The sequence below is a fragment of the Oncorhynchus kisutch genome, linkage group LG4 (genome assembly GCF_002021735.2).
Source record: "Oncorhynchus kisutch isolate 150728-3 linkage group LG4, Okis_V2, whole genome shotgun sequence".
In the NCBI taxonomy this organism is placed as follows: Eukaryota; Metazoa; Chordata; class Actinopteri; order Salmoniformes; family Salmonidae; genus Oncorhynchus; species Oncorhynchus kisutch.
The window spans coordinates 31,436,245-31,464,233 of NC_034177.2; the positions used below are offsets into that span (position 1 = coordinate 31,436,245).

The 27,989-nt window shown below is 42.2% G+C and overlaps 1 protein-coding gene across 1 annotated transcript in view; it reads left to right on the forward strand.

Annotated features, from left to right (window-relative positions):
* sema4ba (sema domain, immunoglobulin domain (Ig), transmembrane domain (TM) and short cytoplasmic domain, (semaphorin) 4Ba) overlaps positions 1-27,989 on the forward strand; it is an 82,156-nt gene that overhangs the window by 21,528 nt on the left and 32,639 nt on the right. The window contains exon 2 of the mRNA XM_020480779.2: positions 20,602-21,012. Coding sequence (XP_020336368.1) covers positions 20,892-21,012 — 121 coding nt within the window. The 5' untranslated portion in view covers positions 20,602-20,891. The remainder of the gene's footprint in view (positions 1-20,601; positions 21,013-27,989) is intronic.

The following is a 27,989-nucleotide window of genomic DNA, read 5'->3' on the forward strand; positions in this document are numbered from 1 at the left end:
CTGGATGATCCACTTGCGGCCAAGTTTCAGCGTACTGGCAGAGGCAAACAGGTTTTTGGTTCAAATGTCCTAGTAATGGGTCAAATTCATGATGCCATTGACCTTAACATGAGCCCCAGGACCAGTGGAAGCAAAATAGCCCAATAACATCAAAGATCCACCACCATATTTTACAGTAGGTAAGGGGTTATTTTCTGCTCATGCATTCTCATTTCAACACCAAACCCACCACTGGTGTGCGTGGCCAAAGAGCTCTATTTTCGTGTCATCCAACAAATGTAAATGCCTGAAGTTTGCTAAACGGCATTGGCACTTGAATCAGAAATGATGCTTTGGTCAGATGACGAGCCGGAGCACATTGTGTGCGGATTTCTCCTCAGTCTGGATGCAATCAGGCCACGAGAGCCCATACAGTGGGTGATGTCATCAGCACTCCAGGCACCTTTTCATTATAACGTTGGAGGAAATACGTTCTCAGCGTGAGGAATGTTTTTGATGGCCTCATAAAGCTAGCTAATATTTAGAAAAACTATTTAATTTTGCAATCCCTTTAGCTTTGCTTGCTAGCTTTCTGGCTAGCTACAGAGGTTAGCTGGCTAGTTAGCTACAGTTGTTGTTATTATTATCATATTTAGCCTATTCCACCATTTGCAAAATGCATACTGGCCTTTTAATATAGCGAATCCGGACATAGTGTGAACATGGTGGACACATTCAACAGTAAGTGTAGACGCATGATGTGTTTGGAATTCCAGAACTCCATGATCAGAATACAAAAACTACATTAACTGTCAAGTCTAGATACAGCCTTGGGGACTGTGTGTCAGTGATGGGTGTGTGTAGGAGCAGTGACTCTGAGCCCTTTATCGGCCCTACACAGTGACTGATGGATGGACTGAGCACACCGCCCTGATCTGGCCAGTGCTCCGAGCATCTGTCTAAGCCTCTAAGCTACTGGAATGCGCGCAACCAAATAGAACACTGGTCGTGCACCCGTATTCAATCACATTCTGAAATAGCCTATGTTTTTCTGTATGTTATCTTTCTCCTAGTCTCAGGAATTTAGTTAAAGAATCGTTTACATTTCTTCATGTTAACTATGCAGGTTCGATCTGGTGATCAATAACTATACACTTTTTGTAACCATTCAATGAAAAATTTAACAATTGAACATAATGTTAATTAAAGTACTTAGGTTATGTATTAGTAAAACCTGATGTGTTAGTCATTTATAAGGCAAGCATCCACAGTGTACTTTGAACTAACAATAATAGGCCCTTGCCATTAAAAACCAATCTACCACATGCAGTCAGACCTGAAGCAAAACAGAAACTACAGTGAGATTTGAAATCATGCAGATTGTAACAGGCTTATCAGTGCTTGGCGTATCAGGGTCAATATTGCTCCGGCAGTAAATGTACAACGAAGGACACGTGGAGATAATTCCAAACAACTTAGAGGCGGAGCAGCAAGCGTTTGGACAGACCTGCTCTGACCTACTTTAAGCAGCCAGGACTTTCACAGCTCTTCACCTGCGTCTCTGACGATGTGACCCCTCATAAACAAAGCACGCCTTGAGAACATTTCTACAGTAAGACATTTCAGAGTGGATGGTATAGTTGAATGGATACTTTTCTGCAAAGTTTTCCTAATGAAAATCCTTTGATTAGTCAACATACAGTATGTTATTTTCCTATTTATATTTCAGGTATTTTTCTTGCATATCCTCCAATATGTAACATTCAAGGTCAAGTGGTCTAGGAGGTGTGGTCCTGCCAGGCTGGTGTGACTGTAATTATATGAGGGTCTCCTTAAGGCTGTAATGAAGACAGCAGCCTTCCCGTGAGTCGTTCTGCAGGCACACGCCCCCTGTCTTTATGTGTAATGGAAACAACTGCTCCAAAATCCCACTGTCAGGGCTGCATATGTGAGTCTCATTACCGGATGTCCACATAATTAGCTAGCCCGGCACTGTCCCCATTCAGCACACACACCCCTGCACCAAGGACAAATCAATACTAGAGTGAGATAGTAGAGGACTGGCCTGGGTTGAGGATATACCCCTAGTACAGTACTGTATTTCCTGACTGTCCCAGCAGTGCTTGCAGCCTGGTCTCATAAACTAGACGTAACATAATACATGTAAATCCAGGACACTCAAATTAGTATGATACGTTACGTTTGGTATGGTTACATAAAACAGAAGGTTACTTAAGGCAAAAACGAAAGGCGGATGGTGGGTCAGAGAGGATGGGTGGGCATATAACGCGAACGTCTAGCAACCCAAAGGTTGCATGTTGGAATCTCATCACGGACAACTTTAGCATTTTAGCTAATTAGCAAATGTTCAACTACTTAACTAGTTTAACTAGTTTGCAACTACTTAGCATGTTGGCTAACCCTTCCACTAACCCTAAACTTAACCCTTTTATCTATCCCTTCCCCTAAACCTAACCTTAACAATTTAACATAACTCCTAACCTTAACCCCATCCTTAAACCTAACCCCTAGCCTAGCTAACGTTAGCCAGCTAGCTAATATTAGCGTTAACTACCTAGCCACCTAACTAACGTTAGCAACAACAAATTGTAATTCGTAACATATCCTATAAATTGTAATTCGTAACATATCATGAGAAATGGATGATGGACATCCACAAATTAATAAATACCATACAAAACGTTACATGTCATACTAAATGGAGTGTCTCAGATTTACATACAGAATAATATGAAATGCTCTGAGACCAGGTTGGTGCTTGCCAAACACATGTGGGATGACAATTGATCCGACTGCATGTTGAGCAGCTCTGTGAGTGTTGGGAGCCAGGAGGCTCAACAGATGGAAGTGTTATGACTTCTCTAACAGCTGTTGATGAGGATGTTTAGAAGGGGAATAGAACCTGCAGGCTTTGATTCAGTTGAATACTATCATCATAACAGCACATACAAGACAAAGATTATAATGGGTGATTTTGCATATCTTTGGTAAGAATCAGTTAAACATGCACCAGCTGGAGCCCAATCAGTACCGGCTTTGATAGTGTTGGAGATAAGCGAACATGATAACAATGCATGCATTTAGAGTAGGCTATAGGCTACACACTAATGTATGTGTTGAATACTCAATCATTTCAAATAACTGAGATGGCAGTCAATGTTGGTTTTGTAGCTCACCACACAGTCTTCTGTGTCTGTATCTGAAAAACTCCTCTGGACCATTACACGTCCCCCTCTGCGTTAGAAAGTCGTAAACAGTATAGTCATATTCTTCTTGCATTGTGTACCAAAGCAAATGTCAGCATGACATACTGTATTTACCCAGGAAATTAGGTATGTTAAGCCTTTTATTTCAGCTATCTCAGGGGATGCTACTAACCATACACCGCTAAGACAACAATAACAACTCTGCCATGCATTCAAATAGTGGGATCTGTGTATAGAGCATGTAATACCTCAAGTGTTGAATAGTTCAATGAGGAATCTCATTTGTTCTTGAAGTTCCTGCATGGATTCATCGTTTGTGGATGCCCACTATGAGGTCTCAGAATTACCTTCTGGAAAGCTCACTGTACTGTTGCTTACACCATGGGAATATAGTGGCTTCATATCAAATAGCCAGTGGTCCAATAAATATCATGTGCTATAGTGAAGGGGAAGTAGAGGTGTTCCTATGCACAATACAGGGTGTGACAAGAGCAACACAAACTGTAGAAAATAATCAGGCCACTTCAACTGAATCAACAAGGTACCTCCCAAAGAAGATCAGCTTATAGCAGAGTTCTTCAAGAGTTGTGGAGAATACGAAGAAATGGTCCCTCGGACTATTCAAAATGTTTCTCAATCCCTCTGCATTCACTGTGTTATGAAACTTTCTTCATGACAACACACGAGAGGTTTTAATCCACCTGGTTTAGACCCTGCCTGATGTGTTTTGACAGGGAGATTTGGCATCAATGCCAGGAAAAAAAGCCCTGGCTGTAAGAGGAAGGGAGGCGCCAGCCCTCTCTCACTCAGTTAGGCCAGCACAGCTCACAGGACAAAACCACCTAAAGCACACCTCTCAATGGAAAGAGAATATAGTATTTTTACAGGATGTTTAATATTAACTAGGTTATTTCTCTGGTCAAAAATGACCAAAAATGACTCCTAAGAGCTACTGATATGATCAAATCAAATTGTATTAGTCACATGCGCCTAATACAACGGGTGTAGACCTTACAGTGAAATGTTTAGTCGAGGTAATATGTAGGGTTATTAAAGTGACTATGCATAGATGATAACAACAGAGAGTAGCAGCAGTGTAAAAGAGAGGGGGGGTTGCATGATATGATGGTCATAACTCACAGAAGGTGTAGGCCTAGACATTGGCTTTGTGAATGTCATGATGATGATTTCTTTTGCAGGCAGCACATTGGATACTTTCACATTTACAGGGGGAAACAGTCTGCCATACTGCTCTCCTCTTTCGGGTAGATGAGTTGTAGTTCTCCTTCCACTAACAGTGGAATGATAGTGTTTCACGGTATGACTTACCTGACAGTGTTGTGATTGGCTGTGATATTTACCTGTTGATTTTTCCCACCAGAGCTGCATCTGGGAAAGCAGTTTGGACTTTGGCTGTGATATCTAGTGGAAATGGCTCTGTCATTTCCTGGTTGCTAAAATTCTACACTGTTTGCTCAATTTCAGTTTATGTGAAAAAACAAGCACTGAATAGTGTAGGGAATCATTGTACCATTTAAATTGCTGTGAAATATATTTTCAATAACACAAAATATAGATTTTACAACTGTTTGAAGCTGGTGGACCAAAATCTAATGTTACTTACATTTCTGGTCCACCAGTTTCAAACAGCTTTAAAACAATATTTTTTATAATTGAAAAGATATTTCACAGCAATTTAGATGGTACATGGACATTTTCTAAAATATCCTATGTGTAGCACCTTTATATCCTATGTGTAGCTGCTCTCCTTCATCCTCTACAGCTCTGATAGTGACAGCAGGGCACAGACAGACAGACAGACAGACAGACACTTTACATTTCATCAGATACAGTAGGTGCTTCTGCTGCCTCCACATCTGTTACGGAAATTTAGCACAGAGGGGAAATGGAATGAAACGGAATACCATTTCAAATATTTCCACTTCTGAGAGCTGGTTGATTTAGGCAGTTTGCTGCGTAGGTTTCAAAGACAGAGGTGATGAAATATTCTCATCCACTTTCACAGCCATATATTACATTAATATATCAATGAGCTGAGCTCACAGAGAGCATCTGATGTCCTCCTCACATAGTAACGATTTCATCCAGTCAGCAGTTGTCAGAGATGTTTCTGCCATTGAAATCCTTGGACGGGCCGGCTAAGTGTTTTTTCGGAATGGCTAAGTCCAAACAGTGTCAAACATTTTAATAAATATTGTTTTATACATTTTCGGGATGGAAAAAACGCTTTCAGTGTAAACTTAAATGACTTATAAAGTATGTAGAAAAGGACCTCGATTTTTTTTTTAAATAATATAATCTTTAAGAACTAACAATCACCAAAATTAAAGCTTGACAGTCCGAGAGAATTGAAAATTCCCAAAACAATTGATTTTGCTATATTGATTTTGTTATTATGTTTGAGCTAAATAATGCAGCATTAGCCATGGCAAAATGTATAGAGTTGCAGGAAATTGGCTTAAATACTAAAACTTTTCTCTACACCGCCAAGATGGGGTCCTCTAAAATGTTCTCTAAGATCCAACCACGCCAATGGGCCGACTGCGCCCATTGCCACAACGCTTTTTTATCCATTAAAAACCCTGTTTGTGATTAAATTAATGGCTACTGACCATGGTTCAGGAGTCCCTGTGGTAATTTGGCTTGAAGAATTTTACACTCCCAAAACCTGAAGTAAAAAAAATTCTCCCATCTCTGATCTGGTGTCTAATAAGATTTTAATTGGCCAATTAAAGGTCTTTGAAATAGCATATGGTCATAATTACTGCTGGATGGTTTGCTCAGGAATGAATAAGCCATTAATTACTCTAAGCTGGGCCTGGGGAGCGGACTTTGAAATGGGCAGAGAGACGTGGCCTTTCCAGGCCCCTCGGTCACCTTCACACAGACTAGCTGGCTGCACGGTTCCCATTTACTACAGGAACTACAGGAACATCTCAACAGCAATGATGATGTGCTGCAGCGGAATGCGAGAGGTATCCAGAGGACAATGTGATGATATGTGACTAGTTTCAGGAAACTAGGTGTATGTCGCTCATCAGTATTTCACAGGAGTGCCATTTGAACGTAAACTTTTTTTTTAAAATCAAAATGTGTTTTTTGGCAGAAATGCCTTCTGGAACATGTGAACTTTCATGTGCCTTATTAATAACAAACTTGTATACCATCTGTATACGAATAAAATTGTTACATTTCGAGCCTAGTTGGTTTAGCCATGGAAGAAGACAGCAACTTCCCGCTTGCCATGATTGGCTAACATAATGAGTGGGGTGAGTAAAAGGGTCAGAATGAGCTGTTCTCTCATTTGTGTCTGGAATAGCTAGCAAGCTAGCCAACATTGGGTCTCCCGAGCAACACAGTGGTCTAAGGCACTGCCTCGCAGTACTTGCTGTGCCACTAGAGATCCTGGTTCGAGTCCAGGCTCTGTCCCAGCTGGCCATGCCCGGGAGACCCATGGGGTGGTGTACAACTGGCCCAGTGTCGTCCAGGTTAGGGGAGGGCTTGGCCTGCAGGGGTGTCCTTGTCCCATTGCACTCCAGTGACTCCTGTGGCAGGCCAGATGCAATGCATGCTGACACGGTCGCCAGGTGTATGGTGTTTCCCCTGACACATTGGTGCGGCTGGCTTCAAGGTTAAGCGGGCAGTGCGGCTTGGCTGGGTTGTGTTTCGGAGGATGCACAGCTCTTGACCTTCACTGCTTGGAAGCAGCAGGACTTGGAAGTCCATATGGGAGTTGCAGCCAGAGCACCAGGGTGCGCTCTGAGCGAGATGCTCTGAATTTAGAAATGGCCAATCTGACAATGCTCTGAGTTTACGAACGCCCAGAGCACATTCATGGTTGATTGAGCTTGCTGTCTGATCTAAAAATGTATGTACATACCCCAACCAGAAGCCATGGATTACAGGTAACATTTGCAATGAGCTAAAGGGTAGAGCTGCCACTTTTGAGCAGCGGGACTCTAACCCGGAAGCTTATAACAAATCCCGCTATGCCCTCAGACGAACCATCAAACAGGCAAAGCTTCAATACAGGACTAAGATCGAATCGTACTACACTGGCTCCGACGCTCGTTGGATGTGTCAGGGCTTGAAACTATTATAGACTACAAAGGGAAGCACAGCCAAGAGCTGGCCTGTGACACAAGCCTACCAAACGAGCTAAATAACTTCTATGCTCGCGTCGAGGCAATTAACACTGAAACGTGCATGAGAGCATCAACTGTTCCGGATGACTGTGTGATCACGCTCTCCGCAGCCGATGTGAGTAAGACCTTTAAACAGGTCAACATTCACAAGGCCGCTGGGCCAGACGGATTACGAGGACGTGTACTCGTAATGTGCTGACCAACTGACGTCTTCACTGACATTTTCAACCTCGCCCTGTCTGAGTCTGTAATACCAACATGTTTCAAGCAGACCACCATAGTTCCTGTGCTCAAAAACACTAAGGTAACATGCCTAAATGACTACCGACCTGTAGCACTCACGTCTGTGGCCATGAAATGCTTTGGAAGGCTGGTCACGGCTACAATTTGCAGATCCACAGATGATGCAATCTCTATTGCACTCCACACTGCCCTTTCCCACCTGGACAAAATGAACACCTATGTGAGAATGCTATTCATTGACTACAGCTCAGTGTTCAACATCATAGTGCCCTCAAAACTTATCACTAAGCTAAGGAGCCTGGGACTAAACAGCTCCCTCGGCAACTGGATCGTAGACTTCCTGACGGGCCTCCCCCAGGTGGTAAGGGTAGGTAACAACACATACGCTATTGTGATCCTCAACATGGTGGCGCCTCAGGGGTGCTCAGTCCTGTACTCCCTGTTCCCTCATGACTGCACGGCCAGTTGCTTGTTCGGCCAACTCCAACACCATCATGAAGTTTGCTGATGACACAACAATGGTAGGCCTGATCACCGACAGACCTGACCATGTTATGTAAGGACCTCTTTCTCAAAGTGATCAAGGCAAAGGAGATGATTGTGGACTACAGGAAAAAGAGGACCGAGCACACCCCCATTCTCATCGACGGGCTGTAGTGGAGCAGGTCAAGGGCTTCAAGTTCCTTGGCCTCCACATTAACAACAAGCTAACGTGGTCCAAGCACAGCAAGACAGTCAGGAAGAGGGCACGACAAAACCTACTGAAGAAATTTGGCATGGGTCCTCAGATCCTCAAGAGATTTTACAGATTGATTGAGAGCTGCACCAGAGAGCATCTGGTTGCATCACTGCCTGGTATGGCAACTGCTCGGCCTCCAACCGCAAAGCACTACAGAGGGTAGTGCGCATGGCCCAGTACATCCCCGGGGCCAAGCTTCCTGCCATTCAGGACCCCCTTTTTTTTATCTATTATTTTTACCTTTATTTAACTAGGCAAGTCAGTTAAGAACAAATTCTTATTTTCAATGACAGCCTAGGAACAGTGGGTTAACTGCCTGTTCAGGAACAGAATGACAGATTTGTACCTTGTCAGCTCAGGGATTTGAACCTTCAACCTTTCGGTTACAAGTACACCGCTCTAACCACTAAGCTACCCTGCCGTCCTATACCAGGAGGTGTCAGAGGAAGGCCCTAAAAATCATCAAAGACTCCAGCCACCCTAGTTCTCTCTGCTACTGCAAGTCGGTAAACAAATGACTACCCAGACTATTTGCACCCCCCCCCCACGCTGCTACTCTTTGCTATTATCTATGCATAGCCACTTTATCAACCCCACCTGCATGTACATAATTATCTCAATTACCTCCACACAGGTGCCCCCGCACATTGACACATTGACTCTGTACCGGTACCCATTGAAAATAGCACTGCTATTGTTATTTACTGCTGCTCTTTAATTATTTGTTTTTCTTATCTCTTACTTTTAACATTTTATAATTTTTTAGGTATTTTCTTAAAACTGCATCGTTGGTTAGGGCTTGTAAGTAAGCATTTCACTGTAAGGTCTACACCTGTTGTATTCAGCGCATGTGACAAATACAATTTGATTTTAATTGGGTTATGTTTTGTAGCAATTATTGTGGCCTTTGTGTTTTGCCGATTGCACGATCAAGCTAGCAGTGAGTAGATATGATTGTCCTTTTTCATTAGAGCCATTGGACATTAAAGATGTTCGTATCTGCCAGGATATTGTAGAATATCTAGGTTGACAAATATTCCCTGGCTTTGTAAATACTACAGCCTGACGGGAGCCCTATTTCCTTGTTCCAACCCTCAAAGGCAGGCTTTTCAAAATGGGGGCTGTAGTAGTTTACAGGTTTATGGAAGCTATGTTACCATGCACTGTCAATCCGGGATTGCTATATAATTAGCTACAACGGCTGGTTCTGTGTAACGGCTGTTGGTGGAAGAAGGTGAGGACCAAGGTGCAGCGTGGTACGTGTTCATCTTTTTTATTTGAACTGAACACTGAATAACAAAACAACAAAGAGTGACTGAAACCCGAAACAGTTCTGTCTGGTGCAGACACAAAAACAGAAAACAACTACCCATAAAAACCCAGTGGGAAAAAGCTACCTAAGTATGGTTCTCAATCAGAGACAACGATAGACAGCTGCCTCTGATTGAGAACCACACCCGGCCAAACAACAAAGAAATACAAAACATAGAAAATGAACAGAGAATGCCCACCCTAGTCACACCCTGGCCTCACCAAAATATAGAATAAAAGCCTCTCTATGGCCAGGGCGTGACATTCTGATGATTCTTCCCCCCCCCCCCCCCCCCCCCAAAATGTAAATGTTCTTTAACATAGGAATATACAACCCCATTTATTTGAGTCGGAATACCTTGAAGAGGAGTTGAGACTGCGAGAAAAATCATTTTGAAACCAGCAAGCAGTTGCGGCAGCCTAGACCAGTTGGACTCAGGAGGGCAAATGACAAACAAGAAAGTTGTTTCGCTGTCGGTAGCTAACTAGCTAGCAATATAAGGTATATTTTTACATGAGCGAGTGTTGTTCAGTACAGTAAAATTTGATGATTGGCCATAACGGGGCTTGCTAGTACCATTACAAGGCAACCTAGCCAAGTTTAGCTAGCTAGCTAGCTGTGTATTTGCTATACCTAAAATGTACTGTAGTCTAACATTATAGCTAGCTAGCTAACTAGCCTGGCTAGCCTCCGTGCCTCTCATTAGGAGCAAAACTGGATAAATGTTTGATGATGATTTCGGAGAGTAAAGGAATGACTTTGGCTTTATGACTCATATTAGTCTTGGAGTAACTGTACCTGTGTTGTAGATAGCTTTCTAACGTGTGTCTGTGAGATTACTCACTTATATTATACACCATGCTGCTACAGTAGAAATATAGACAGTACACAATGATTGCCAATGAAAATGTAATTTCATTTTTGTCTTTCTCTCACAGACAATACTGCTTGGATTCAAAGAAGTTGACTCTTTGTGAGATGGGAACTGTAATATTTATTGAAAGCGTTAGTAGTATATTTTTCCTTCTATTGTATCATACATTGCCATAACTGCTGTGGAAACTCACCTTGGTCTCCAGAGCAAATAAACTTTGTCTTGAATATAAGCCATGTTTACTTATTTGCTATATTGACAGACGTATCTACTGTTTCATTGAAACATGTTTACTTGCAAATTAATACCTCTTAAGGATCCACCCCTTTTTTTAAATTTTCACCTAAAATAATGTATTATTCCAGCCCAGGTGCAATTTAGATTTTGTCCACTAGATGGCAGCAGGGTATGTGCAACCTTTTAGACTGATCCAATGAGCCTTTGCACTTCTGGTTTATTCATAACTTTTCAAGTTCATAACTGTGCACTCTCCTCAAACAATAGCATGGTATTATTTCACTGTAATAGCTACTGTGAATTGGACAGTGCAGTTAGATTAACAAGAATTTAAGTTTTCTGTCAATATCAGATATGTCTATGTCCTGGGAAATCTTCTTGTTACTTAAAACCTCATGCTAATCGCATTAGCCTGCATTAGCTCAACCGTCCCGCGGGGGACCCACGGATCCTGTAGAGGTTTAAAGTAATGATGGACTGTTGTTTCTCGTTGCTTATTTGAGCTGTTCTTGCCATAATTTGGACTTATCTTCTGTATGCCACCCCTACCTTGTCACAACAGAACTGATTGGCTCAAACGCATTAAGAAATACATTCTACAAATTAACTTTTAACAAGGCACAATTCACTACCCAATGAAGCTGGTTGAGAGAATCCCAAGAGTGTGCAAAGCTGTCATCAAGGCATAGGGGGGCTACTTTGAAGAATCTAAAATATAAAATATATTTTGATTTGTTTAACACTTTTTTTTGGTTACTGCATGATTCCATATGTGTTATTTCATAGTTTTGATGTCTTCCCTATTATTCCAGTGAAAATAAAAATAAAGAAAAACCCTTGAATGAGTAGGTGTGTCCAAACGTTTGACTGGTACTGTATATGTTAATAACATATTCATGGACATACTGTGTATATATAGTGAAATAGAGCAGCGGTGAAATTGACCATTAATTGCTTCGTTAGTCACTATGGCTCCGATACTGCTCTAGTGCTTCCTTAGCTCGTTATCTTTCTCAACGGTGGTATCTTTAGATCTGTGTAACTGGTTGTGAAATGACCTGAGAGTGTTGCTGTAGGACTGTGTCAACCCTGCTCCCCTGGCCCCCGAGCCTGCTGGCTGATGCATCAGGCCCAGGTTCCTTATGTGTCTGTGTCCTGATCTCACATTAAAGCCCCTCCTGACAGATGACACATCCTCCTTCACACATTGCATCTTCTCCTTCACAAATCACATTTGCTCCTTCACACATCTGACGCTGCTTTACCAGAGAGAAATGCTTTGACCCAGGCTGCCCAGGTGGTGTGTGTGTGTCACAGGAGGCTGGTGAGGGGAGGATGACTCATAATAATGGCTGAAATGTTGTGAATGGAATGGTATCAAACACATGTATGTTTTTGATACCATTCCAGCCATTACTGTGAGCCCGTCCTCCACAATTAAGGTGCCCGGTGCCTGTGTTTACAGGTGTCTGTAGATGACGTGCATGCCAAGGGGGGCCTTCGCCTATTCATCAATCAACACTTTTCCAGTCAACAGTCCCAAGTGGAATTCAAGAAGCCTCGACCCTTCCCTCACTACTCAAATGGCAAACCTGCTAGTCATAGCGCCTGTTTAACTTGTAGGCCAACAAGCACTTCTGTATGAGAAACACATTTATATGTAGAGCTATCCTTTGACTGACTTTGTAATACAGTGATATACACCGGAAGTTACAACAGGAACTGTATTCCAGGATATGACTTATACAGAGTACTGGGAATTTCCCTGATTTAGTTCAATATAAAACATATTTCCTCTTTTGTGTCAGACCCTTCTATGATCTATTTCTTCAGTGTGGGAACAATAACATAGCTCCAGCTGATCCTGCTCTGAACTTGTCATAGCACTTAATACCCTTTTAATGTTGAGTTAATATATCTAGATTGCCTCAAAGCTTTTCTCTGCTCTGAATAATCACTACTCCCTAATAATCACTGCTCCCTTTAAAAGTGCAATGGAAACATTCATGATTCTGTAAACAATACCAGTAAGAAACTCCATGGTGGCTCCCCAGCACACTGGCACATCACTGTGTGATGCAGTTCTCACAAGTGCTCCGGTTTCTCCCAATATAGGAAGGCCAGTAATTAGGAAGGCCAGTAGAGTGAATCTCACAGTGACTGGGAAAGTCTAGTTAGTTTTATTGGTCACCTCCTCTCCAAATTAATCCATTGCAGTGACTGGTCAAAACTATTACTGTTACTCATCATGCAGATGATAGGCTAGTATGAATCTGAGGGAAAGCATCTTTATGCCTTTGAAAATGTGAAGTCTATTAGAAATTGTAGACCTACTCACTTAGCACCTCAATAATACACCATGGCATCATCATCTTGATCCTTTGGAAATGTAAGTGTTTAAATGTTTTTTTTTCTGCTATTTCCATTTGCACAAAAAATACACATTCTTTTCCCTACATTGTGTCCAAAGAGACATGCCAGAGAGACTATTCCAACCTAAATTGGAAAATAACTCGCAGCTCTTATCAACAACCTTGACATTTGCTACAGTAGTAGAAAGGGTTGCTCCAACCTGATTGTATCTGAATGAAAATTAAGTAGTGGCCTACGTTGATATCAATGAAATCCATTATTCAGTTGTATCATATATGTTTGCTATGGTCCGTTGTATCTTGACCATAGTAAATCGTAGGCTGTTGTGTGAAAGAGATGATAGCAAGACAATGAGATGATTCAGTGCCTTCAGATAAACTATACTAGAGAGAAATACAGAGTTGCAATCTTTATGCTGTCAGAGGCCCTCCTTCTATTACTCACATTGAGTTCAAGTGTTGGCATGCCTCAGCAAAACTCGGCCTGATGCATGTGGGCCAGTAGTGTAACGTAGGACTCTACCTCTTCCTGTCACACAACAGAAGGATTAATGGAGCAGCGGCTGCTCATTGGTCAGATGGGACTTGACTCCAATTTGCTCCCCACAAAGAAGGCTAATGATGCTTGTGGCTGTCTCCCCTGCTGATGTGGCCCTCACCATGGCCCTGTTTACGGCATGTAACAGCCCACACAAAAGACAGGGAAACTTGGAAGGTGCTACCATTACAGTGTGGCCCTTTTCAATTAGATGGCCTCGTTGTCTTTCATTTTATCTTTATCATTGATGCCCTTGGTGGGGTATCATAGCCAAGCAGACTATCACAACTCTCTGAAGCCTCTCTCTTTGTGCTCTTTATGTTCTTTCAGCAACCAGTTTTTCGAATTAGGACTCTACAGGGGGTCAGAGAGAAATATAGCCTGGTTGGAGTTTTGAAAATGCGTACATATTTGCATTTGTGAATGTATTTTACTGTTGAGTGATTTAGTTGAGTGAGAAAATAGACATCAGTTTGAAACAGGAGACGGGACACCTTCCGCAGTGTTGACGGAGTAAAACACGTATCCTGTCTGATCCAGATGCTCCTGATTAATTCATTATACAGTCAGTATGAGGAGCTCTGCGGCTCCCTGTGTGGGTATTTACTGGTGTTGGTGAGACGTTCTTAACCTGAGGGGCTTTCTGACATTGATACATTTTGATTATTTGTTATTCAGCACCACTGAAATATAGCACAAATATAGCACCAACAAAGCCTCTCGACAAGTATAATTAAAGCAGTGGATGGGGTCTTCCTGCAAGGGAGGCGGTGGATGGGGTTGTCCTGCGTCATACATCTACATTATATACAGTGAGGGAAAAAAGTATTTGATCCCCTGCTAATTCTGTACGTTTGCCCACTGACAAAGAAATGATCCGTCTATAATTTTAATGGTAGGTTTATTTGAACAGTGAGAGACAGAATAACAACAACAAAATCCAGATAAACGCATGTCAAAAATGTTATAAATTGATTTGCAATTTAATGAGGGAAATAAGTATTTGACCCCCTCTCAATCAGAAATATTTCTGGCTCCCATGTGTCTTTTATACAGGTAACGAGCTGAGATTAGGAGCACACTCTTAAAGGGAGTGCTCCTAATATCAGCTTGCTACCTGTATAAAAGACACCTGTCCACAGAAGCAATCAATCAATCAGATTCCAAACTCTCCACCATGGCCAAGACCAAAGAGCTACCCAAGGATGTCAGGGACAAGATTGTAGACTTACACAAGGCTGGAATGGGCTACAAGACCATCGCCAAGCAGCTTGGTGAGAAGGTGACAACAGTTGATGCGATTATTCGCAAATGGAAGAAACACAAAAGAACTGTCAATCTCCCTCGGCCTGGGGCTCCATGCAAGATCTCACCTCATGGAGTTTCAATGATCATGAGAACACTGAGGAATCAGCCCAGAACTACACGGGAGGATCTTGTCAATGATCTCAAGGCAGCTGGGACCATAGTCACCAAGAAAACAATTGGTAACACACTACGCCATGAAGGCCTGAAATCCTGCAGCACCCGCAAGGTCCCCCTGCTCAAGAAAGCACATATACATGCCCGTCTGAAGTTTGCCAATGAACACCTGAATGATTCAGAGGGCAACTGGGTGAAAGTGTTGTGGTCAGATGAGACCAAAATGCAGCTGTTTGGCATCAACTCAACTCGCTGTGTTTGGAGGAGGAGGAATGCTGCCAATGACCCCAAGAACACCATCCCCACCGTCAAACATGGAGGTGGAAACATTATGCTTTGGGGGTGTTTTTCTGCTAAGGGGACAGGACAACTTCACCGCATCAAAGGGACGATGGACGGGGCCATGTATCGTCAAATCTTGGGTGAGAAACTCCTTCCCTCAGCCAGGGCATTGAAAATGGGTCGTGGATGGGTATTCCAGCATGACAATGACCCGATACCACACATGGCCAAGGCAACAAAGGAGTGGCTCAAGAAGAAGCACATTAAGGTCCTGGAGTGGCCTAGCCAGTCTGCAGACCTTAATCCCATAGAAATCTGTGGAGGGAGCTGAAGGTTCGAGTTGCCAAACGTCAGCCTCAAAACCTTAATGACTTGGAGAAGATCTGCAAAGAGGAGTGGGACAAAATCCCTCCTGAGATGTGTGCAAACCTGGTGGCAAACTACAAGAACTGTCTGACCTCTGTGATTGCCAACAAGGGTTTTGCCACCAAGTACTATGTCATGTTTTGCAGAGGGGTCAAATACTTATTTCCCTCATTTAAAATGCAAATCAATTTATAACATTTTTGACATGCGTTTTTCTGGATTTTTTGTTGTTGTTATTCAGTCTCTCGCTGTTCAATAAACCTACCATTAAAATTATAGACTGATAATTTCTTTGTCAGTGGGCAAACGTACAAAATCAGCAGAGGATCAAATACTTTTTTCCCTCACTGTATTTTATTGTATTATTATTTTTAAACATTTTGCAGTGGTGGCCAGGATTTAGCAGTGGCGGTACGCCGCCGCTAAATGCATATAGGAGAAATACTAGACAGAATTGGGATGTTCTATCACGTTACATTCTGTTACTATATAGTCCTTGCCATTTGCCACACTGTCCATTTCAGTGGTTCACATCACATTAATGCTCTTGTACAGCTGCTTTGTGGTTTTTTCCTGATGCTTCCACATATCATATTGGCTAAGATGTGGGCATACAAGGTAGCCAGTGTCCACTCCTGGTCTTGGCAAGTACATTAAAGATTTAATAGCCTATCATTGATCCATAGAGAGTTGAGGAGTGTTGTAGCTGTGTCCAACCATGTTTAATCACAGAGGCCTCTCCTCTCCTGTGGGCATTGGTCCTTTCATTTTCTTCAAACCCCACCACAAATGGCTGGCAACAAGCTCTACTTATTCCAATTTCCTTTAATAGGGTTTTGTAGAGGACATAATTGAAAGCAGACAGGCTGTTATGTACAGTGAAAAGCAAAACATCTTATGATCAATTATGAATAAACGCAAGGCCTCTTATCTCAGTGACTACTCCCACTGGGCACACCATGTCATTTCAATGTGGATAATTGGGTAATACTCGTACAGCCTATATTTTCCCTTCTCAAAAAGACAGCCAAAAGTTAGTTGAATTTCCAATGTGTTATCAATATGTTTTCAACCATCTAAAAGTACAACAAATTTCCAATGGAAAAACAATGTCTTATTTTTGGGTAAGTTGTCACCCAAATGTCTATCACTGAGCTTTCAATCATTTAAAAGCAGAAGATACAGTACATCTCCTTCAAATGTTACCATTTGGTTGCGTTGACAACCAAACACAATTCAATATCACTAAATATCATTACATTTTAAATCAACCACCTTGAAACCCTAGGCCTATATGTAACCATGAAAAACAGCCCCAGACTATTATTCCTCCACCAAACTTTACAGTTGGCACTAGCATTCGGGCAGGTAGTGTTCTCCTGGCATCCGCCAAACCCAGATTAGTCCGTTGGGCTGCCAGATGGTGAAATGTGATTCATCACTCAAGAGAATGTGTTTCCACTACTCCAGTGTCCAATGGTGGCAAGCTTTACAACACTCCAGCCGATGATTGGCATTGCGCATGGTGATCTTAGGCTTGTGTGTGGCTGCTCAGCCATAGAAACCCATTTTGTGAAGCTCCAGCTGAAAGGTTATTGTGAGGGTGTTGCTTCCAGAGGCAGTTTGGAACTCGGTGTTGAGTGTTGCAACCCGAGGACAGACGATTTTTACTCGCTGCGCACTTCAGCACTCGGTGGACCTGTTCTGTGAGCTTGTGTGGCCTACAGTACCACTTAGCAGCTGAGCCGTTGTTGCTCCTAGACGTTTCCACCTCACAATAACAGCACTTACATGTGACTGGGGCAGCTCCAGCAGGGCAGGAATTTGATTAACTTACTTGTTGGAAATGATGCATCCTATGATGGTACGTTGAAAGTCAGTGAACTCTTCAGCATGGGCCATTCTTTTGCCAATGTTTGTTTATGGAGATTGTATGGCTGTGTGCTTGATTTTATTAACTTGTCAAGAACGAACGGGTGTAGCTGAATGAGCCGAATCCACTCATTTGAAGGGGTGTACAAATAGTTTTGGCAATGTAGTGTATGTATGGAGATACCAGTTCTCAGGCCTTGAGGATGTTTCGTCATGAGGTGATGCCTCCAAATGAACCTGACCTCACGCATTACCTCATGCACACAGAGAAATGCATGCCTACAGGCAGAGTTAAATTATGGCTTAGTATTTTGTGAATCATTAGCAAACCATCTCTTTGTGTATTCTATTTGTTTACCCGTAGAAACAAAAACTTTAATAACGGTAACTTTAATAATGTTTATACACTGTTTTACACACTTCATATTTATATACTGTATTCTAGTCAAGGCTCATATCATATTAAACTACCACTGTACACACCTTCTCCATTCATATACTGACCATAATGTCTTTCTACACACAATTATACAGTTGAAATCAGAAGTTTACATACACCTTAGCCAAATACATTTAAACTCAGTTTTTCACAATTCCTGACATTTAATCCTCGTAAAAATCCCCCTGTCTTAGGTCTGTTAGGATCACCACTTTATCTTACGAATGTGCAATGTCATAATAATATTAGAGAGAATGATTAATTTCAGCTTTTACTTCATTCATCACATTCCCAGTGGGTCAGAAGGTAGCATTGCCTTAAACAATTTAAACTTGGGTCAAACGTTTCGGGTAGCCTTCCACGAGCTTCCCACAATAGGTTGGGTGAATTTTGTCCCATTCCTCCTGACAGAGCTGGTGTAACTGAGTCAGGTTTGTAGGCCTCCTTGCTCGCACATGCTTTTTCAGTTCTGCTCACAAGTTTTCTATAGGACTGGGGTCAGGGCTTTGTGATGGCCACTCCAATACCTTGACTTTGTTGTCCTTAAGCCATTTTGTTACAACTTTGGAAGTATGATTGGGGCATTGTCCATTTGGAAGACCATTTGTGACCAAGCTTTAACTTCCTGACTGATGTTTTGAGATGCTGCTTCAATATATCCACATAATTTTCCACCCTCATGGAGCTATCTATTTTGTAAAGTGCACCAGCAAAGCACCCCCACAACATGATGTTGCCACCCCCGTGCTTCGCGGTTGGGATGGTGTTCTTCATCTTGCAAGCATCCCCCTTTTTCCTCCAAACATAATGATGGTCATTATGGCCAAACAGTTCTATTTTTGTTTCATCAGACCAGAGGACATTTCTCCAAAATGTACAATCTTTGTCCCCATGTGCAGTTGCAAACTGTAGTCTGGCTTTCTTATGGCGGTTTTGGAGCAATGGCTTCTTCCTTGCTGAGCGGCCTTTCAGGTTATGTCCATATAGGACTTGTTTTACTGTGGCTATAGACACTTTTGTACATGTTTCCTCCAGCGTCTTCATTAGGTTCTTTGCTGTTGTTCTGGGATTTGCACTTTTCTCACCAAAGTACGTTCATCTCCAGGAGACAGAACGCGTCTCCTTCCTGAGCGGTATGACGGCTGCATGGTCCCATGGTGTTTATACTTGCGTACTATTGTTTGTACATGTACCTTCAGGCGTTTGGAAATTGCTCCCAATGATGAACCAGACTTGTGGAGGTCTACAATTTGTTTTCTGAGGTCTTGGCTGATTTCTTTTGATTTTCCCATGATGTCTAGTAAAGAGGCATTGAGTTTGAAGGTAGGCCTTGAAATACATCCACAGGTACACCTCCAATTGACTCAAATGTTATCAATTAGCCTATCAGAAGCTTCTAAAGACATTACATAATTTTCTGGAATTTTCCAAGCTGTTTAAAGGCACAGTCAACTTAGTGTATGTTAACGTCTGACCCACTGATTGTGATGCAGTGAATTATAAGTAAACAATTGTTGGAAACATTACTTGTCATGAACAAAGTAGATGTCCTAATCGATTTTCCAAACCTATAGTTTGTTAACAAGACATTTGTGGAGTGGTTGAATAACAAGTTTTAATGACTCCAACCTAAATGTATGGAAACTTCCGACTTCAACTGTATTTCTTTAGTTTTACTATTGCCAAGAGTGTGCAAAGCTGTCATCAAGGCAAAGGGTGGCCACTTTGAAGAATCTCAAATATAAAATATATTTTGATTTGTTTAACACTTTTTTGGTTACTACATGACTCCATATGTGTTATTTCATTGGTGTCTTCACTATTATTCTACAATGTAGAAAATAATAAAAAATAAAGAAAAACCCTTGAATGAGTAGGTGTGTCCAAACTTTTGACTGGTGCTGTATATATATATATTTGCATGTACTGTTTTGTATTAATAGGTATAACTGCACTGCTGGACCTAGAAACACAATAATTTTGCTGCTCTTGCGATAACATCTGAAAATATATGTACGCGACCAATTAAACTTGATTTGGTTTTGATTTAAATTGAAAGCAGACCCATACAAGCCGGGTGATATTATGATACAGTATTATGATATTAACAGTAGTGAAAACGTCAGTCTAACTCCCATGGAGAAGGGAGTCTTTGTCTCAGCTCTGCTTGTCTCAGTCTGTCAGATATGATATTATGGGCCCGTTAAGAGGACAGAGGATGTGTTTGTTTTGGTCCAGGTAAAGAGTGCACTCTGCCCATCTGAAAACAGACAGAAATGACCACAAGCTATGAAATTAATATACGTCCAGCCAGTTATGTCCAACCAACACAAACACAGGGAAGTGCACTCAGCCTAAAGTAGCTCCTATGTAGCCAGTAGCCTTATGGCTAAAGCCTTTGTTAGTACTGAGACATGTGCGAATGGAGTGTTTTTCCGAACCAATGTTCCATGATAAGGAGAGGAATCATGTGAACTGTGTTGCACTGTCTGTACACCAATGTGAATGAATGTTCTTTTGTCCATGTGTGTAGATCTCAGCTGAGCCCTTGGGGTGGTTTGACTGTATGGAGGCTGATTGGCTGTCCGTCCTGGGAGGCTCGTTGTGAGGTGAAAGGTCATCATTCCGAGGCCAGAGTTGTCTGCAGTCCCGGAGAAGCTTCACTTTCACAACAGAGCACAGGTCTCCCATTTAGGGAGCCCAGACCTACAGGAAGAGAGGGAGAGAAAATAAACACGGGAGAAAAAGACGCTGTTCATGAATTCCCCCAAATCCTGAAAAGCAAACAGTGTGAGTTGGCTGGCAGTCGTGAGGAGAGGAGCCATGTGGACAATAAGCATGGTCCAGCTCTGTCTCCCGGCCTTCACTCTCCTACTGGCCTACGCCTTTGTCCAAGCAGCTGCCACCGAAGACGATGTCACTCCACGACTCAGCTTCACTTACAGTAAGTGTCATCCATTGCTTTCCTTCCTGACTGTTAGAATAGCTGTGGTTCTTTATGGGAACATACAGTGGATTCGTAAAGAATTCAGACCCCTTGACTTTCCATATTTTGTTATGTTACAGCCTTATTCTAAAATGTATTATATATTTTTTTAAATCCTCATCAATCTACACACAATACCCCATAATGACAAAGCAAAAACAGTCTTGTAGAAATGTTTACAAATTTATAATAGAAATACCTTATAATATAACTTATAATAGAATAGAACCTATAACTTATAATATAACTTATAATAGAAATACCTTATTTACATAAGTATTCAGACCCTTTGCTATGAGACTCGAAATTGAGCTCAGGTGCATCCGGTTTCCAATGATCATCCTTGTGATGTTTCAAAAACTTGATTGGAGTCCACCTGTGATAAATTCAATTGATTGGACATGATTTGGAAAGGCACACACATGTCTGTATAAGGTCCCATAGTTGACAGTGCATGTCAGAGCAAAAACCAAGCCTCTATGAACGAATAGTCCGTAGAGTTCCAAGACAGGATTATGTCGAGGCACCATCCAGACTCTTCCTAGAGCTGGCCGCCCGGCCAAACTGAGCAATCGGGGGAGAAGGGCCTTGGTAAGGGAGGTGACCAAGAACCCGATGGTCACTCATACAGAGCTCCAAAGTTCCTCTGTGGAGATATGATAACCTTCCAGAAGGACAAGCATCTCAGCAGCACTCCAACAATCAGGCCTTTATGGTTAAGTGGCCAGACGGAAGCCACTCCTCAGTAAAAGGCACATGACAGCCCACTTGGAGTTTGCCAAAATGCACCTAAAGGACTCAAACCATGAGAAACAAGATTCTCTGGCCCTACGGTGGGAGCATCATGCTGTGGGGATGTTTTTCAGTGGCAGGGACTGGGAGAGTAGTCAGGATCGAGGGAAAGATGAACGGAGCAAAGTACAGAGAGACCCTTGATGAAAACCTGCTCCAGACCTCAGACAGGGGTGAAGGTTCGCCTTCCAACAGGACAAAGACCCTAAGCACACATGCAAGACAACGCAGGAGTGGCTTCGGGACAAGTCTCTGAATGTCTTTGAGTAGCCCAGCCAGAGCCTGGACTTGAACCCAATAAAACATCTCTGAAGAGATCTAAAAATAGCTGTGCAGCGACGCTGTACTGCTGACATAGCTTGAGATGATTGGGAGAAACATCCGAAATACAGGTGTGGTAAGCTTGTAGCGTCATAACCTAGAACACTCAAGGCTGTAATTGCTGCCTAAGGTGCTTCAACAAAGTATTGAGTAAAGGGTCTGAATACTTACGTAAATGTGATATTTAAGTTTTGCAAACATTTCTAAAAAACTGTTTTTGCTGTATCAATATGGGTTATTGTGTGTAGATCGATGAGGGGAAAAAACTATTTAATCAATTTTAGATTAAGGCTGTAATGTAACAAAATGTGAAAAGGTCAAGGGTTATGAATACTTTCCGATTGCACTGTAACTCTCCTCCCTTCTGTATTCCTGTTTCTCCAGGACCAGTTGAAGGTCATAGTGCGAGAAACACAATAATTCCTTGAGTGTTGGAGAAACAAAGTGAGTGAGAGTGTGCTCTTGGTGTGCTCTCCCCACTGACCTGGGTGTATAGATCACCCATTTACTGAAAAATGTGTAAGGCAGCCTCAGCCTGCTTCCCTCCCAGAGTTGTTGCTTGTCTATAAATAAGAGCAGGGAGTAGTGTGGGGGTGGGGTTGTGGTGGAGGTGGCTGGGATGGCCCAGGGTGTTGAGAAGAGAGGAGAGCTCTGGAGCGCTGGGGCTCAGGCAGGGCTTTGAGGAATATACGACATGGACAGTAACGCTTGGCAAGGTGTTGATGAACTGATGGATGGGAGCAGGGCTGTTCCTCTCTAACCGGCTCTGTGGAGGAGCTCATTGTGTTCTCAGTGGGACACATCGTGGTGGAGCACAACATTGACATAACTTCCATGCTCACGGAAAGTCGCTGGTATTTCAGGACAGTGCCTCACACCCTTTGAATGTTATCCTGCTGAAAAGGAGAGAAAGCATGTTCTGCAAGGTCTTAGTGATGTATTGTTACTCAGTACAAGATGCTGTACTATGTAACCTATTGTGATAATTATGCTCTTGTCAGTGATTTTACATTTTGCTTGTGCTTCCATTGATTAACTTCCACTGTCATTGTGCAACATTTCAATACATTTCACTGACAGTTCCTCGCAAAATTTAAAGGCACATTCATGATGGCTCAGCAGTACGAAAAGTTTCCAATCCATGCATTTGACTCTGTGTGTTACTCAGTGTGTCTAGACCTTGATGGCAGTAAAGGCAGCTAAATCCCAGGGCATGAATGGCAGTTCCATCAGGGTGGGTCTATCAAGCCATAGCAGGTCAGAGGTAGTTACAACATGAACCAGGTCATTGTACTCAGTCTTACTCAGGACAATATCACACACAGAGTTTCCATCAACAGGGAGGTATTGCTCTTCTGGAGTCATCCTCTTAAGTCTGTGCTAATGGTTTGTTTGCAAGATGAACTTATACCGTTTTTTTTTTTAAATCTTCAAAACACATCTTTATTCAGTACAGTGCATTAAACTAATGAGCGTAGGGATTATGCTTTCTCATCTGATTTCAATATGGCTCCAGATTTGTGGTTTTGGAAGAAGGAAGCAAATTATATGTAATGGAAATACAGCCCATTTGTCAACATACTAATGCTCTGCCAGGTTTGATGAGCGTGTGCACATAATGCTAAAGCTATGGATGTCTCCCATGTCCTTTGGTGTGAACCATTCATAAAGTGATTTACCACCCAATTCGTCACGGTTCACATGGTCTCCGGTTTTACAGACCATTTGGGGGGCAGGGGGTCCAGCTCTATTGAGGGCAGCATTATAAATCCTAGCTATACTTTTCATTAATCTGTAACATTTTTGTTTTCATAGGAGGACAAAAGCGTTATGGCTATTTGCATGGGATAGTAGTGATGCAAGACAGCAAATGCAGGAATAGGGTTAGTTTACTGTTGATCCCAATGATCCCAATCAGCCTATAGTCTTTATGCACATACTGGCATAGCAACAGTGTGCTCAGATTTCGTTGTCATAATATCTTCGCCTACAATAGTGTAAGCCACTGTGTTCTCCTCTGAGGCCAGGGGAAGATTGAAATGGGTCACGGAGCCCTCAGCTTGGAGCCCTGCCTGCCTGTCCCAGCCTGCATCCTGGCTTTCTCTTGGTGGACCTCTATAGTCTCAGGTCATCTCTCTCACCTGCCAGCCTTCATAAAGCCCCCAGCACGGCCCTGACGGAGCATTTCATAACAGCATACACCATCAATCACTACCTGAAAAGGTCCTTTCAGTCCCTTCACACTTCTCTTTGGGCTGGAAAAAAGATCTGCTTTTAGGGTGAATCACTAATCTTCAATGAACACTACAAAACATGTAAGACCTAAATGTCACTTTCCTAGTCAGTCATGTCAAGATGCCTACATTATGTCAAGATGCCTACATTATGTCAAGATGCCTACATTATGTCAAGATGCCTACATTATGTCAAGATGCGTACATTATGTCAAGATGCCTACATTATGTCAAGATGCCTACATTATGTCAAGATTCTGGACATAGAAACTTGGCCCATCTTCTCACTTGTCTGTCTGTACTCTGTAGGTTGTGTTTTTTGGTTTAGAAAACCATTGTTACAGAAGCATCCATTGGGAATGATCCATAAACCCATTCAGTCATTATGTAAAGCTGTAAGCTAATTAGTATAACATTACTGGACATCATACTGCAGTCTTGCCACTGTTCTACTGATGAGCCATGTTTTTCTCAATGGGGTCAACGTAAGGAAACAGCCTACTTTAATAACAATGGGAGTGACTTCCAGCTCTTAAAACGTTGAGAGGTTCAGTAGTAAAAGGAACTGACTGTCTGCTCATGATACAGTTACAGTCATATAAATGTTTACCAGCTGCAGCACTGAACCTGACAGGGAAATGATGTGGTCCCACTGACATTTAAACAACATACACAGATCTGTTTCTATGGAACAGGCAAATGTTTGTGTCCAGTAGTGATACATTTTCCATTGGTTAAGCAAACACCTTCATGAAGAGAAAACAAAGTGGCCATGTTGATAGGGATGCTGATTGCCAGTGGCCTGATGATGGAAGCTGCCTTTGCCTGCTAACATCGGTGCCGGTGTGATTACATTTTCTAGGCTCCCTGCAAAAGGGCTGTCACTATTTGTTTACTGTATCAAAGCAACACTTCGTGCCATGACCATTGGGGACCTAGGCCTTGCAGAACCAGGCTGACTCCTCTCTTCTCCTCTCCATCTGCCCCTCAGTCCTGTCTGTTTGTATGTGAGCCTTCATGACTTCATGACTGCATGCCTTATGATTCTGGTGAGCTCAGACCAGCCAGGCCCTCCCCAGTCCCTCGTCAGGCCCAGCAGCAGCCACATTTCCCTGGACAGCCTTTCTCTCCTCTCCTCTCCCCTCCCCCACCATCCCTCCGATCTGCCCTCCGCCTCAATGGAGAGGCTAATCTACCATGAATATTGAATGGGGATTTGTGTGTGTTATGGTGTGAACATAGATCTGGTTCTCATTATGCGCCTATCAGGACGGATCATGGGTTCAGGGAGGCGATCCTACATCTGCTTTGCTCTCTTCTTTTGTTCCTGGCTTTAATGCAGACCATGCCGAAGAGCTTAGAGTGCTAGAATGCTATTTAAAGGGACACCTATAAGCGGTTTATGTTGGCTCTATGTGCCTGTCGATCTATTCAGCCCTCTGTTTGTTAAATCCAGTGCGGCCAGTCATGGTATAGGTCAGCATATAGCGGCCATGCCTACACCAATAATAATTAAGAAGATCATTCATTTGAAAGCACATAATGTATATCAGAATGTGCTTTGTTCTTGTCCTGTAGGACTGTGATTTGGCCTGTTGAGCCACTCACGTTGAAGTGATTGAAAATGACTACCAAGAATGTATGTACAGTATAGTTGCACAATGTAGCTACTATACCGTAATCTTCTTTAAGTATGCATGAAATGGTCTCTATGCCTGTGGACTGTGTTGTTACGGGAGGGGTTTGGCCGTAGGTACTTAGACACGCTCCACTAGACCACAGCCCCATAGGGAAGGGGGGGAAGGGGGGGACGGGGGAATGTTTGGTATACTCAGTGTATACCATCCATGAAAAGAGTGGCCATGTGTGAAAACATGCTGTTTTACCTGTTCATGCTAAAATCTGCTAGATGTTGCAGCACACTGGTATCTGTTTGTTTAAATCAAATCAAATTATATTGGTCACGTACACATATTTTGCAGATGTAAATGCAGGTGCAGTGAAATGCTTATGTTTCTAGATCCAACAGTGCAGTAATACCTAACAATACAAAACAATACACACAAATCCCCCAAATAAAAATTAAGAAATTAAGAAATATCAGAACGAGTCTGAAATTAATATACATAAGTATGGACAGCATATGAGTAGAAAATGTGTGTCCAGCAGTAGTTCTATAGGATGAGCCATGACTAGAATACAGTATATACAGTCCCCTTCTGAAAGCATCATGTCCCTTTACTTTTTCTCTGTTTTGTTTTGTTACAGCCTGAATTTAACATTGAGTCAATAAGAATTCAACCCCTTTGTTATAGCGGATGGAAAAACGGCATTTACCTGTGACTGTATTCATGATACAGCAAAGCCTCTTGTGCCTTATTGCTTAATTAACATGATTGTTGAATAACTACCTCATCTCTGTACCCCACACATAAAGTCATCTGTAAGGTCCCTCAATCGAGTAGTGACATTTAAGCACAGATACAGCCACAAAACCAGGGAGGTTTTTCAATGCCTCACAAAGAAGGGAACCTATTGGTAGATGTGTAAAAAATAAAATAAAAAAGCAGACACTGAATATCCCTTTGAGCATGGTGAAGTTATTAATTAGGCTTTGAATGGTGTATCAATACACCCAGTCACTACAAAGATACAGGCATCCTTCCTAACTCTGTTGCCGGAGAGGAAGGAAACTTCTCAGAGATTTCACCATGAGGCCAATGGTGATTTTAAAACAGTTACAGAATTTAATGGCTGTGATAAGAGAAAACTGAGGATGGATCAAGAACATTGTAGTCACTCCACAATACTAACCTGAATGGCAGAGTGAAAAGAAGGAAGCCTGTACAGAATAAAAAATATTCCAAAACATGCAACCTGTTTGCAATAAGGCACTTAAGTAATACTGAAAAGAAATTAACTTTTTGTCCTGAATACAAGCATTATGTTTGTGGAAAATCCAACACAACACATGACTGAGTACCACTCATATTATTTTTAAGCATGGTGGTGGCTGTATCATGTTATGGCTATGTTTCTCATCGACAAGGACTACGGAGTTATTTTAGGATAAAAAGAAACCGAATACAACCATAAGCATAGGCAAAATCCTAGAAGATCAAGTCTGATTGATCGAGTTTTACAGTCTGCTTTCCAACAGACACTGGGAGGTGAATTCACCTTTCAGCAGGACAATAACCTACAACACAAGGCCAAATCTACACTGGAGTTGCTTACCAACATTGAATGTTCCTGAGTGGCCCAGTTACAGTTTTGACTTAAATCTGGTTGGAAATCTATGGCAAGACTTGAAAATGGCTGTCTAGCAATGATCAACAATCAACTTGACAGAGTTTGAATCATTTTTGAAAGAATAATGTGCAAATATTGTACAATCTAGGTGTGCAAGCCTCTTAGAGACTTACCCAAAAAGACAGCTGTAATCACTGCCGAAGGGGCTTCTACAAAGATTTGACTCAGTGGTGTGAATACTTATGTCGATGAGATATTTCTGTATTCAATTTTCAATAGATTTGTCAAAGTTTATAAAAACATGTTTTCACTTTGCCATTATGGGGTATTGTGTGC